The following is a 12754-nucleotide window of genomic DNA, read 5'->3' as shown; positions in this document are numbered from 1 at the left end:
AGCCAGTGATAAATGATCAGAAAACACGAACAAAAAAATATGACTTGACAATTCTTGACAATGAAATCTGATTGATGTTTTGATAGATAGATAGATAGATAGATAGATAGATAGATAGATAGATAGATAGATAGATAGATAGATACAATTTTTAAGTACAATCAATTTGGATGTTTAAGTCATTTAAGTTCAATTACATTTAAGAGTTTAATCTTGTATAACTTATAAAAAAAAAGTTGAAAATTGCTTAACTGATTTTAATGAGCCTAAGACAATGTAAAAACATGTTGCATTAACTCATTGATCTGTTGTTGTTGTTTTTTTTACAGTAATATAGTTCTATTAATCCATCGAAGAAAAACAAAAAACATAAACATGCACTAATTACGCAAAATACACACTAATGCACAAAATATAGAATAAATAGTACAGTTTGGTCTGCATTTGTTATTTTACAGTTAAATTGCACATGATATTGTGTGATTGTGTTCATGTGAATTTTATGTTTGTGTAGTGGATGAACTGGCTAAATGATCCGTTCGGATTGACAGTAAAGGGACCGTCTGACGCCAGATTCCAGATGCAAAGACACCCGCTCCGAACGGGCTCAGCGATTGGCCAGCGCGCTAATGAGCTGCACTCACGAGCAACGCGATTGGACGGGTGACGCGTCAGTCAAGGCGAAGTCTCCTCCCCTTTCAGCAGGGTCGGGTGCGCGCGGAGCAAAGCCCACCCCGAACACCTCCAGCTGCCCAAACAGAAGACGCAGGAGGAGTAGAGGGCTCGGACATGGGGAGAAATCAGCACTGGCCCGTCTGATAGAGATCGGTGTTTTTTATTTATTAGGGAAAAAAAAAAACCGAGAGGCCTTAGCACAACCAAAAAAAGAAAAAGAAAAAAGAAAGAAAAAAAAAAAAAAAAAAAAAGGAGAGAAAACCCATCCCTAGCACAAAGCTGGACATAAATCAATGGACTGAATGAAGACTGCCTATACCGCCTATCGATGCCTGGCCAAGGATTTGGATGCGTACGCCATGAACCCAGAGATGACAATGGACATTGGCAACCTTCATGCCGGAATAAGCCATGAGCAGGACTTGATGAGCCACAGCCCTCATCACAACCGCAATTCGCTACGGATACACCAGGATCTGAGCGTTGCGCCGTCGCGCTCCGCGATGGTGTCCAGTATGGCATCGATACTGGACGGTGGTGGTGGTGGAGGTTGCGCGGGAGGAGAGTATCGTCCTGAGCTTTCTTTACCGCTTCATCACGCCATGAGCATGCCGTGCGACACCTCCCCACCCGGGATGAGCGGCACATACACCACCCTGACCCCGCTTCAGCCCCTGCCTCCCATTTCCACAGTATCCGACAAATTCCACCATCCGCATCACCACCACCACCACCACCACCAGCGTCTCTCTGGGAACGTGAGCGGCAGCTTCACTCTCATGCGGGACGAGAGGACTCTACCAGCCATGAATAACATCTACAGCCCCTACCACAAAGATATGAGCGGGATGGGTCAAAGCTTGTCCCCTCTGGGCAACATCCACAACGCGCAACCAACGCTCCACAACTACGGCGCGCACGGGCACGATAAGATGTTAAGCTCCAACTTTGACGCACACACTGCCATGCTAGCCAGAGGGGACCAGCACCTCTCCAGAGGCCTCGGTGGCCCCACCGCGGGCATGATGCCGCATCTCAACGGGATGCACGGGTGCCACCCTCAATCCCACGGGCCCGTGTTGGCTTCCAACCGGGACAGACCGCCCTCCTCCTCCGGAGCGCCGGGTTCTGGCGGCTCGGGTCAGCTGGAAGAGATCAACACGAAAGAAGTGGCGCAGCGCATCACGGCCGAGCTCAAGCGCTATAGTATCCCGCAAGCCATCTTCGCTCAGCGGGTGTTGTGCCGCTCGCAGGGAACCCTGTCCGACCTCCTGCGGAACCCCAAACCCTGGAGTAAACTCAAGTCCGGCCGAGAGACGTTTCGCCGCATGTGGAAGTGGTTACAAGAGCCCGAGTTTCAGAGGATGTCGGCCCTTCGGCTTGCAGGTAAGACAAGGTATCTGCTTTTTTAAACAATCTTTCGTGTAAATGGAGATTTGATTGGCAAAATAGTGGAGGATCAACCTTTATCATCATGTTTATTTTATTAAGGGGCAATGCACATTAATTGACTTGTGTGCATCATATTTCTACAGGCTTATTTGGTGACATTTAATGTGCATTGTTTATGTCACGCGCAAAGGTGTTTATGTTGTTTATAAACGTCTAGAGTTGCACCACGACTTAAAAACATGTGTTGTTGATATATACACACTGTTAAAAATAAAGGTTCCAATAGTGATTTCATAAAAGAACCATTTTTGGTTCCCCAGAGAATAAGGATCAGTTCTTAAAAAATAAATAAATAAACATTTTGAAAATCTAAAGAACCTTTTGTGGAATGGAAGGATTCCAAGGTTCTTCATGGAACTAGACTCCAATAAAGACCTTTTATTTTTTAAAAGTGAATAGCTGATGTTTTAGTTTGATCCGCAGTGTGTCTATTGTTTACCTGCACATTAGCATTTACTTTAAAATACTCAAGATATTCAGTAAACACAAGTTAGGCTGGTGGATGTGGCATGTTGTTGTGGAAGAGGCGCTTTAGTCTGTCTGTGTGTGTGTGTGTGTGTGTGTGTGTGTGTTAAAGAAAAGCCTTTCAGAGAGGTGCTGAATAGGGATGTGTTGGTAATTACTGGACTGTTATTCCCTCTCCTGCCCCGCTACATCAGGCTTGTTGCCCCCTCTAGCGATGGGCGGTGCAGACCCCCTTTTCCTTTGTTCGGCTGAAGAAGAAAAGCCAGAGCTGGATTTCCAGCTTCAGTGTAGTTTGGATGTGTTGTAGGTGTCGTGCTGTTGAATAGCATCCTATCAGTGCATTAAAATAAAAGCTTGGCGCGTATTGATTTTTAATTTGTAGGGTGATGCACAATTATTCACTGAAATAATGGACAGCTCTGATGCCTCATGCATTGTGCAACACAGACGCATATAGCCTGTGCATTAAGGCTTCAGATGTTTCTGTAAAAAAACAACAACTACAAATCGGGTGCATTTCTTAAATAACAACTATTCCAGTTGTCAACAAAAGGGTTTGGAGAAAGAGCGTGAGGATTGAGCCAACGATAGTTAAATTGCACGGCCGATCACATGCCGAAACACAGGCATCTTTATCAAAACATTCCATCGTGAGCGTCATTTACTCTTTGAATATGCATTGATGAAATGCAGCCAGATTCCCTGTGAGGTGATTGTTTTGTAAACACACAAATGCATCTGTCTTTCACCAAGAATATGATTGGAAACAGAAGGCTTGTGAAGCTTCATTGGAGATGTTGGTAGGTGCTTTAATGCTGTTTCCCTGCAGGGCTCTGGTCTCACAGATGGCTTTGGGTTGGGGGGAAGGTATTATGTGATCTGCAGGGGAATTGAAAAGAAGAACAGAGGCTGCAGCGGCTCGATGAATTATTGATAGAAATCTCTGCGTGACCCTCAGCTCAACGCACAAAACGTCACCTTGTCTCGGGTTAAACAGGCAGAGATGTGCAGCCCAGCACCTGCCTTTTGTTCAGCGTTTCGGGAAAGAATGTGAAACAAACAATGAGGAGTTGCACATCATGACATCATAAATGACATCATAAATGCCTGACCCAGAGAGAATTGCTCACTGTGCTTGAATTAAACCTTTACGTGCTTAACAACCTCGCTGTAAAGTCATGCATTCGGCAAAAAGCCTTTATATAATGTTGAGCAGATCATAACTGACTCTAGGTGAACGTCATGAAACTTAACACAGGCCTATAATGGGGTCCAAAATCACCAGCATTTTTATTTTATTTTTATATTAATACATTCTTCAATATTTAAATCTGGAAACATATTTCTGATTGTGCAGTATTTCTAGGCGATAATCAAATGTAAGGAAATGAGTGTCACTGATCATGTGACGGGCAGATTTTCCTGCTTTCATTGAAGATGCTGTTCATTTTTAAATAGTGATCTTCAGGTATATTTGCACAACTTTCAGAGTCATTTGCAATGATTTGTCATGAAATGTTATGGATATTCAAATTTGAATCTACATAGATATGAATTATGTAATGTCTTTACATTTACATTTATGCATTTGCCAGACGCTTTTATCCAAAGCGACTTCAAAGTACACATTTCCATTCTGATCAGTTCTTGCTTTCCCTGGGAATCGAACCCATGACTTTGGCGTTGCAAGCGCCAACGCTCTACTGGTTGAGTCTTATTCATGAAAGTTATTAAGGCATACACTCGAATGGAAAGGTTCGATGAGGTTCTATATAGGGTTTCTATACAAGGAGAAATGTCTTAAATGATTGCATAATACTTTTATGTTTAGCAAGTTATTTCAAGTGATAACGTATGTTTTAAATTATAAAATGTAATTAAAATTAAAAATGAAAACTAAGTCCATAAAATGATGGGAACCGCTAAAAGGTTCTAGATACTGTATGAAGCGCCTGACGGAACACTTGAAGTGTTGCGGTGCAGATGTATGATGTCACGGGCGAAACGAGCCTGTCTTTGCACTATTAATTTAGTCAAATGAAAGGTGGCGTCTGACTGGAGCTCATTCCAGTCACAGCGCACAAGCAATCAGCCAGAGAGACGCACCTCAGCCCGGGCCGTCCACGGCTCACAAACAACTTTATTAACTAGATGATCAAAGGGGACAAGCGCCGTTATACCAGTCGGGACGGGGAGATTGAAAAAGAGCCCAGGTGCTGGAGAAACACCGGGTCCCGTAAATAAGAGCCGGATAAATATACCCCCGACCTATGCCAGGTCATCTCTCTCCATCTGAGCTTCTGCACTGACTCTTTCAGATCGAGGAGATATGAAATATCTTTAGATACAGTGGAAAGTCTGAGAGCACAACTTCCACTCTCAAATTATATTAGCAGCATCACAATTTGAGTGGAAAGTTGAATTTGTGAAGGTCTCAGTATTTGCAACAGCAAAACATTATGAAAGAGTCTGTCACATGATCATTGGCACTCATTTACTGACATTTGATCTTAGAAAAACTTTACACTTTAGGTTCTTTAGTTAACTACCTGAACTAATAATGAACTGCACTTCTACAGCATTTATCAATCTTTTTAATGCTAATGTCAACATTTACTAATGCATTAATAAAATCAAAAGTTGCATTTGTTACTGTTAGTTAATGCACTGTGAACTAACATGAACAGCTGTATTTTTATAAAGATGATCAAATACAGTAACAAATTTGTTGCTCGTTGTTAGTTCATATTGGTTAATACATTATATAATGTTAACAAATGAAGCCTTATTGTAAAGTATATATGAAGAGTTCAGATGCAAAAGCCTCTAAGTGCCATCTGAAATTTTCTTCTTGAATGATCATTTTTATCAAGCTTGTATATTTAAGTTCAGTAATTTCACTTAAATAGCAATGAAAATGACCTATTAATTGTAATTTAAGTGAAATGACTGAACTTAAACATACAAGCTTGATCAAAATGATCATTCTAGAAGAAAATTTCAGATGGCACTTAGAGGCTTTTGCATCTGAACTCTTCATATATAGAGTATATATATATATATATATATTAAAAAACTTTTATTTCCAGGTTTGCATGTAAACAAAGTCCCAGATTTTCATTGCGTTCTCAGACATCTGGACACCACCGTCTATTATATTGGTAAAAAGTGGTCGACAATCAATAGAATGCATGTATATGATAAATGCTAATAGTGATTTAATGACTTAAAACAAAACTCTGAAATAATTTTTTTTATTGCACGGCATGTCTTATGAAATTCTCTTAAAATACTTGAAAGTTGCAAATTACGCACGGACTCCAAATAGCCAGGCCTGGCCGATATATTGTTCAGTGTCCACTGAGGTTGTGACCTTTAGGTTTGGATGCAAAGATGCAAAGAAATAATACAGGCCAGCAGAGCATATCTTCAATGCCAGGCCAGTCATGGATCTGTTTTGGATCAGCCCAAAATACCAGTTTATTTTCGTCCTGTCGTTCAGTAATGTGTGTGAGTTATGTCACTTTCTCAAACAAATATGTGTTGCTGAACGACGGCGGATCAATGCGTGTAATCTCTTAAAGATTAAAAGGGCATTAATGCTGGCAACAATAACATAAACGTGTGCACCCAGCTCGCATTGATCTGGAACCCGATCCGGACCTGTTCCAGTAAAGCTGACGCTGGAGGAAGGTTCCCAGCAGAAACCGACTGACTCCACGCTAAAGAGACTCCTGACGGGCTATTCTGAGCCGCGAGCCGCCGGTAAAAGATCATTAGAGCCGATGAAGCCGCCGGGATGATGAAGGAATAACCAAGCGTGGATGTTTTCCAGGGAGTTTTAGCAGGGAGTTTAATCGCAGGCCTGCGCCCGGTGACCTTCACAGAGACCGGGACGCTCGCCTCGGATAATCATAATGGCTTTACGCTGCTTTAAAGGACCTTTTTTAGTGATGAGATTCTCTTCTCAAGCCGATGAGTGTGTAACCCGGGCCGAGAGACTGAAATAATCCCGGCAGAAATATGATTGAACGACTGATTTTTGCCAATCTGCTTAAAACAGGCTAATCTAATCACGCGGAAGATGTCCTGACATTACATTAGGATTATAAAAAAAAATCAGCATTGCCTATTATATTACTAAGATTATGCTTGATTTGTTATTCTAGTAGACGTTACAAGACGTTCTAAATCAGAGACTGAAAATGTAAGGCGTTTGAATATATGTTTAAATTGACCAGACTCATATTTCACTTAGCTATATATAGAGATAATATTATGTTAATATTAATATGTTAATATTCTTGGTTACACTTTATTTTATTTAGCCTTAAAATAAAGTGTAACCAAGAATATTAACTGTTATTAAAATTTAAGGTGATTTGAAGTAGTGTAATATTAAGTAACATGTACTTACTGTAGACTTAGGGTAAATTGCATGTAATTATGCATAATCTACTGTTATTACTATAGTAAGTACATGTATAAAATAAATAGTTACCATATTCAGTAACACTTTATTTTACAGTGTCCTTGTTGCATATGTTACATGTACTTACCATAGTAATAACAGTAAATGATGCATAATTACATGCAACTAACCCTAATCCTACCCTAACCCTATAGTAAGTACATGTTGGTAAATAATATTACTCAGTACTTAAATATATGATTACACTGTAACAATGACATCTTAAAATTAAGTGTAACCCCATATTCTTTATAGTTTGGTGTTACATGTTTCACTCATAGCTTTCTGAACATTGAATAATGTTAAATGAGTATATTTATTATTTTTGCCACATATTTCAATAAATCAGCCGGAAAGTCGGAACATTTTTCATGACAAATGATAGTAATTTTGATGAAAAGAGCTTGTGCTTTGAAGGCAACATGCTTCGTTTTCTGCCATAAGTGCCTCAATTAAAAAATGTCAGACTTAATTTCCATGTTTAAATCCCATATTTTCTGTGTTCTCAGACTTTTGCGTCACGTTGTGTGTATTTTCCTCTTCGTAAGACGTATGAATATGTTTAAATTGACCAAACTCACATTCATCTGCTATATATTCCATAGAGGTATTAATATTCTTGGTTACACCTTATTTTCAGGTGTCCTTAAGGACTGTGTGATATTAAGTAACAACATGTACTTACTGTAGGTTTAGGATAAGTTGCATAATTATGCATAATCTACTGTTATTACTATAGTAAGTACATGTGTGAAATAAATAAACTGTTATGGTTTGGTGTTTCATATTGGTAATGTATGGCATCTATAGCTTTCTGAACATTGAATAATGTCAAATGAGTATCTTATTATCCGCATTCCTACAGCAGGGTCCGAAAGTCAGAAAATGCTTAAATTAATTAATTCAACATTTTTCATTACAAATGATAGTAATTTTGATGAAAAGAGCTTGTGCTTTAATGCCAGAAGTGCCTCGTTTTACGCTTTCTGTATTCTCAGGCTTTTGCGTGGCGTTGTGTGTATTATCCTCCTCGTATATCTCCTAGCTCAGTGTGTGTATGCAGTAGGTGTTTGTTTGTGAAGTTTGGAGGTCGTGATTATGAATGTCTCGTGATTGGGGATCATCAGTGCCGGCCGGAGCAAAGGCCAACGTTTTTGGTCTCTCGACCCCACAAAACCTCCTGCAATGCTGCCGAACATCCAGCGAAAACATGTTCTTATCACTGGAGGGAATCTGTGGGGGATTCGGCTGTCTCGCAGTTTTCCTTTCAGCCTGGTTTTACCTGAGGTTTGTGTTCCTGCGCTGGTTTTGTGTTTGTGATCTGCGAATGAATGATAGAAATAAACTTGTGTGTGCTGCATGGCAAAGTTTATTCCTTGATGATTCACCACTCTTGCTGAAAGAATAGGCAACGACGTTTAACTTCAGCTATGAGGAAAGAGAAAGGTCCATGTTTGCTTTCCAGAGGAGAGGAGCTGATAAGAACTTGCGTAATGAATCACGGTCATTATTTACAGTTGGCTCTTACACACACATATGTTCTTTTAAATAGTGCTTTTGTTCGAGGAATAGATACAAAGCCATTTACATTTATGCATCTGGCACACAGTTTTATCATCACATTGAAGCAGTTCATGCATCTGCAATATTTCTTCATCTTCAATCTTCATGCAAATCTTTTCCAAATGACGGTTCATATTACCCACGTCTGTCAAGCTCCAAAAATAGGGCCATAAAGTACGTTTGTCTGACATAGTATGGATTGTTGATATGATTTATAGTGTGTTTGGTTATTAATGGAGCTTGATAGCTAAATTAATACTGTTGTGGTAAAGAGCGGATCCTTAATATCTGCTTTTATGTTCCAAGTTTGAAATAAAGTCTAATGGGTTTGGAACAACGTAAAGGTGTATAAATGATGACGTATGCATTTATATTCAAGTAATTTGAGAGCATAGGGACTTGATTACGTCATTCGCAGTGCTTGGTGGGAGTGGGCGGAGCTAACGTGCTCGTTTCGACTCTCTGATTGGTGGAATTTTCTGTGTGGCATCATGGGTAATGTAGTTTTCACCACAGATTTGGCTGTTAAACACGATTATCTTGAGAAATGAGTTGAAATAACGCAAGCTAACGGCTTCAACGGAAGCAAACACCATCGATTAACAACCTCGTAACTCACAATAGAGCTGACTTTCAAGGTTTATAAGTTATCATTAAAAATCAGTGTCCCAATGGAGAAAATGAATGCACTCTATTTGTTATCAGCATTAGTTAACATGAACTAACAGTGAAAATGCATTTATTAATCTTAGTTAATTTCATCAAAAGTTTACATGCAAAAGTTGCATCTGTTAGTGTTATTTAAAGGACCTGAGCTGACTAACTTATGTTAACAAAGGTGAATAAATACAGAGGATTGCTCATTATTAGTTTTTGCTAGTTAATGCATTCGACTAATGGGAGCGTGAAGTTTTACCGAATTTTAATTTCAGGATGTGATGCAATCAGCGTGGACTTTAAAGTCAGGTTGTTTCTTGCCAAACAAAGATACGAGTAACAAATAACATTCAGCTCCAAACGCATGTATCTTCAGTAATCAGCGTTGCCTGTTTATCTGTGCGCTCGTAAGCATTCAGTGTGTTTGTGAAGCTGATTGGACGGCTGGCTGATGTTGTTGACGAGTGTTACCTCATCAGCATTGTTTGTGAGCGTTCTGATTGGCTGTATCAGTGTGCTGATGTTTCTGTCTGGCAACAAACCTTTGAACCACTGATGTCATCATGTCAGATGAACTCTGACCTCTTACTCACTTGATCAGGGAACATTTGTTCTGTCCCTCATGGAGATCAAGCGATACAGCGGTCATTTTGGAGACTTTGGGCTGTTTTGTTTCTGTATAACGTTCAGACCAGTTTGAGTGTTTATTTTATTGCACTTCATCTATTTGCGTCAGAGAGTCTCGGCAGCACTTACACCAGACTTCACAACTATATTCTGAAGGATTCATATGTCATTTGCCAGATTTATAGAACATTTTATTCATTGATCAGTTGTAAAAATAATATTTTTTAAAAACTATTAAGAACATGTTGTGGAATTAAAAGGTTTCATGAATGTTAAAGGTTCTTTATGGATCCATAGATACCAAAAAAATAACCTTTATTTTCATCTGTATTCTGAAGGTTTGTTCATATATCATTTGCCAGACCATTTTATTCCTAAAAACTGTGAATATACTGTGATAAATTAACTACACTCTTCATAGAAGAACCATTTTGGTTCCCCAAAGCAAATCAGTTGTAAAAAGAATTTTTTCTTAGCGTGAAATTTTTTTGGATGTAAAATGTTCTTCATGGATCCATAGATGGCAATAAAATAACCTTTATTTTTGGTGATGTTAATTAGTTAAGATTTTCACTTTATTCACCTCTAGTGTTTTGCCTTAAAAATGTCTAGATGTCATTGCATTAATATCAAATATCACAGCAAACATAGATGCACAAACTAAATAAATGGTTTGAAATGATAAAACAATAGTTCTAAACTCACCAAAGTTGATTAAAGACAAGCTTTTAATGTTGTTTATGTGTCTATATGGTGTGTTTAATGTGCTTTAAGACAAACCATGTGTAAATTCATAAGTCGACAGCATTGCTGAGTATTTTCTCCTTAAAACTGCAGTGAACCAAAGACAGTCTCAAAAACACACTTTGAAATCGCTGGTGTTTCTGACGTCACAAACTACCTTGTAACCAATCAGATCAACGTGTGATCGTCAACCAGTGGATCTCTGAGCTGAGTGAGTGAGTGGAGGCGGGGCTCATTTGCATATTCATAGAACTGCGCATACTAAATGAGGCAAGGGTGTCGAGTTACATTTTTCGAGGAAAACCATTTAAGTATGTGAGTTTTAATGGATAAATGATTGTCTACAGGGGGACTTTAAGAGACATCGAGACTAGAGGAAATATCCTGCAGTATTTCACGCACTTGATCTAATGAATCACACACACATCTTTATTTAATGAATGCATGTTAACAAATCATTTCGGGGTTGCTGTATTTGTTGGAGCTGGCGCTGATGGCCGAAGCGAGATGATCCACTGCAGTGAACGCGTGACTCTCTCTCTCTCTCTCTCCGTTTCTCTTTCCTTCCCCTCCTCCATCTCTCGGCGAGGTGTCCGGCCTCCACATTAAGGATATCCGCACATGCACAGAATGACACAGCTAAGTGCAAGACTACAGCATAATGCATTTAGCAAGTCCTCTCGCTCTAACACACACACACACACACACACACACACACACACACACGCATGCTTAGAAAAGGGTTCATATTGAGATGGGAAGCGTTTGAGCACGAGAGATCACACGTCTGTGAGAGTATGAAACACTAGCCGAATTAAAAAAAGAGTGATTTTCTCTCATCTGTTATGGGGAGGTTTCACCCGAACAAGTGAAAACATCATTACTGATCGTGTTTTGTGGCGAAATATTGATCTGATGTCACCCACCGCCTCCCTCACTCGCCTCCTCTGTTTCGCTGTACTGTAGGCCTATCTCTCGCTTTTTCTAATCAGATGCATGAGATGGGAAATTTAAAGTCTTGATTGTGTTTCAGGCTCTACTAGAACAGGTTTTCCAGCTTGAATGTTGATTATTTTCCTCATATTCTCCATTGTTGCAGCTCCTCTCTTCCCAGTCTGTCAGTAACGCTCTGTTTACTTCCTGTCTCTATGAAGCCCCTCCTCCTGAAAAGCACACTGTGCTCTGATTGGTCGGCTGGAGCAGTGTGTTGTGATTGGTCGAGCGCTTTGAGTGTGTTTGGGAAATGTCCCGCCCCTTACCATAACCGCCAGTTTAACACACTACTAACTAACTCAACCAGGCCCCGCCCCTTTATTCTGAGTATGAATTATTATAATGAGGAATATTGTGACGTGTTCGTTCCCGGAAGAATCTCAAGACTACAATGGAGGCGTTTCAGGAGTTCAGAAACACTGACTCTGATATACAGAAGAACTGAACAGAACAGAATAAAACATTTTAAAAGAAAATTGCGACTTTTTATCTCACAATTGCGAGATATTAACATGCAATTCTGAGAATTTTTTATTTATTTCTCACAATTATAATTATATTCTGAGATAAAAAGTTACCTTTTTCATTTTTTATTCTGTTGCGGACACAAGCTTCCATAGATATTCCATATTATTAATTGGCTGATATATGTTAGATGATAGGTTTATTGCACAATAATTGTAAGTTGAATCTGAATTGGTGTAGGATTTACTTTGAAATTTCACAAGTACAGCAACTAACAGTGAATCAAACGTGACATTTCTACAGTGATCTTTGTTTTATTTAGTCAGTGCATTGTGTAAATCTGGTCAAATAAGTGTGTGCTTCAGCGCTGCAGTGGATTGTTCCTGTAAAGCGTCTGATCTCAGGGTTTTTTCAGCGCATGTATAATTCAGTGCTTGTTTTTGTGAAGTCACGGCACATAATGCACCGAGAGTAAAACTACTGCGTGTGATGAGAACACTCGTCAGCGGGACACCAGCTTTACTTCCTTAATACATGCTTTATAGCGAATGAGACATTGACGCTTGTTATTGTAAAGAATTGTAATCTTATAACAGTTTGATCTCTGTCACGCGTGTCGCTGCTGGTTGATGTTAATATCTT

At 39.5% G+C, this 12754-nt stretch overlaps 1 protein-coding gene across 3 annotated transcripts in view; it reads left to right on the top strand.

Annotated features, from left to right (window-relative positions):
- The first annotated feature begins 525 nt into the window (after positions 1–525).
- onecut2 (one cut homeobox 2) overlaps positions 526–12754 on the top strand; it is a 70208-nt gene continuing 57979 nt past the window's right edge. For 2 of the 3 annotated variants that reach the window (XR_014625213.1, XM_084387641.1), the window contains exon 1: positions 526–2061. Coding sequence is in view for 2 of the 3 variants with exons in the window: in XM_084387641.1 (XP_084243767.1) it covers positions 978–2061 (1084 nt within the window). In the remaining variant the exon portion in view is untranslated. Of the gene's footprint in view, positions 2072–12754 lie in introns of all 3 variants that reach the window. The other variant, XM_084387642.1, reaches the window with a different exon arrangement.

This window comes from Rutilus rutilus (genome assembly GCF_951802725.1).
Source record: "Rutilus rutilus genome assembly, chromosome: 18".
NCBI lineage: Eukaryota > Metazoa > Chordata > Actinopteri > Cypriniformes > Leuciscidae > Rutilus > Rutilus rutilus.
This window is presented reverse-complemented; position numbering and strand designations above follow the sequence as displayed.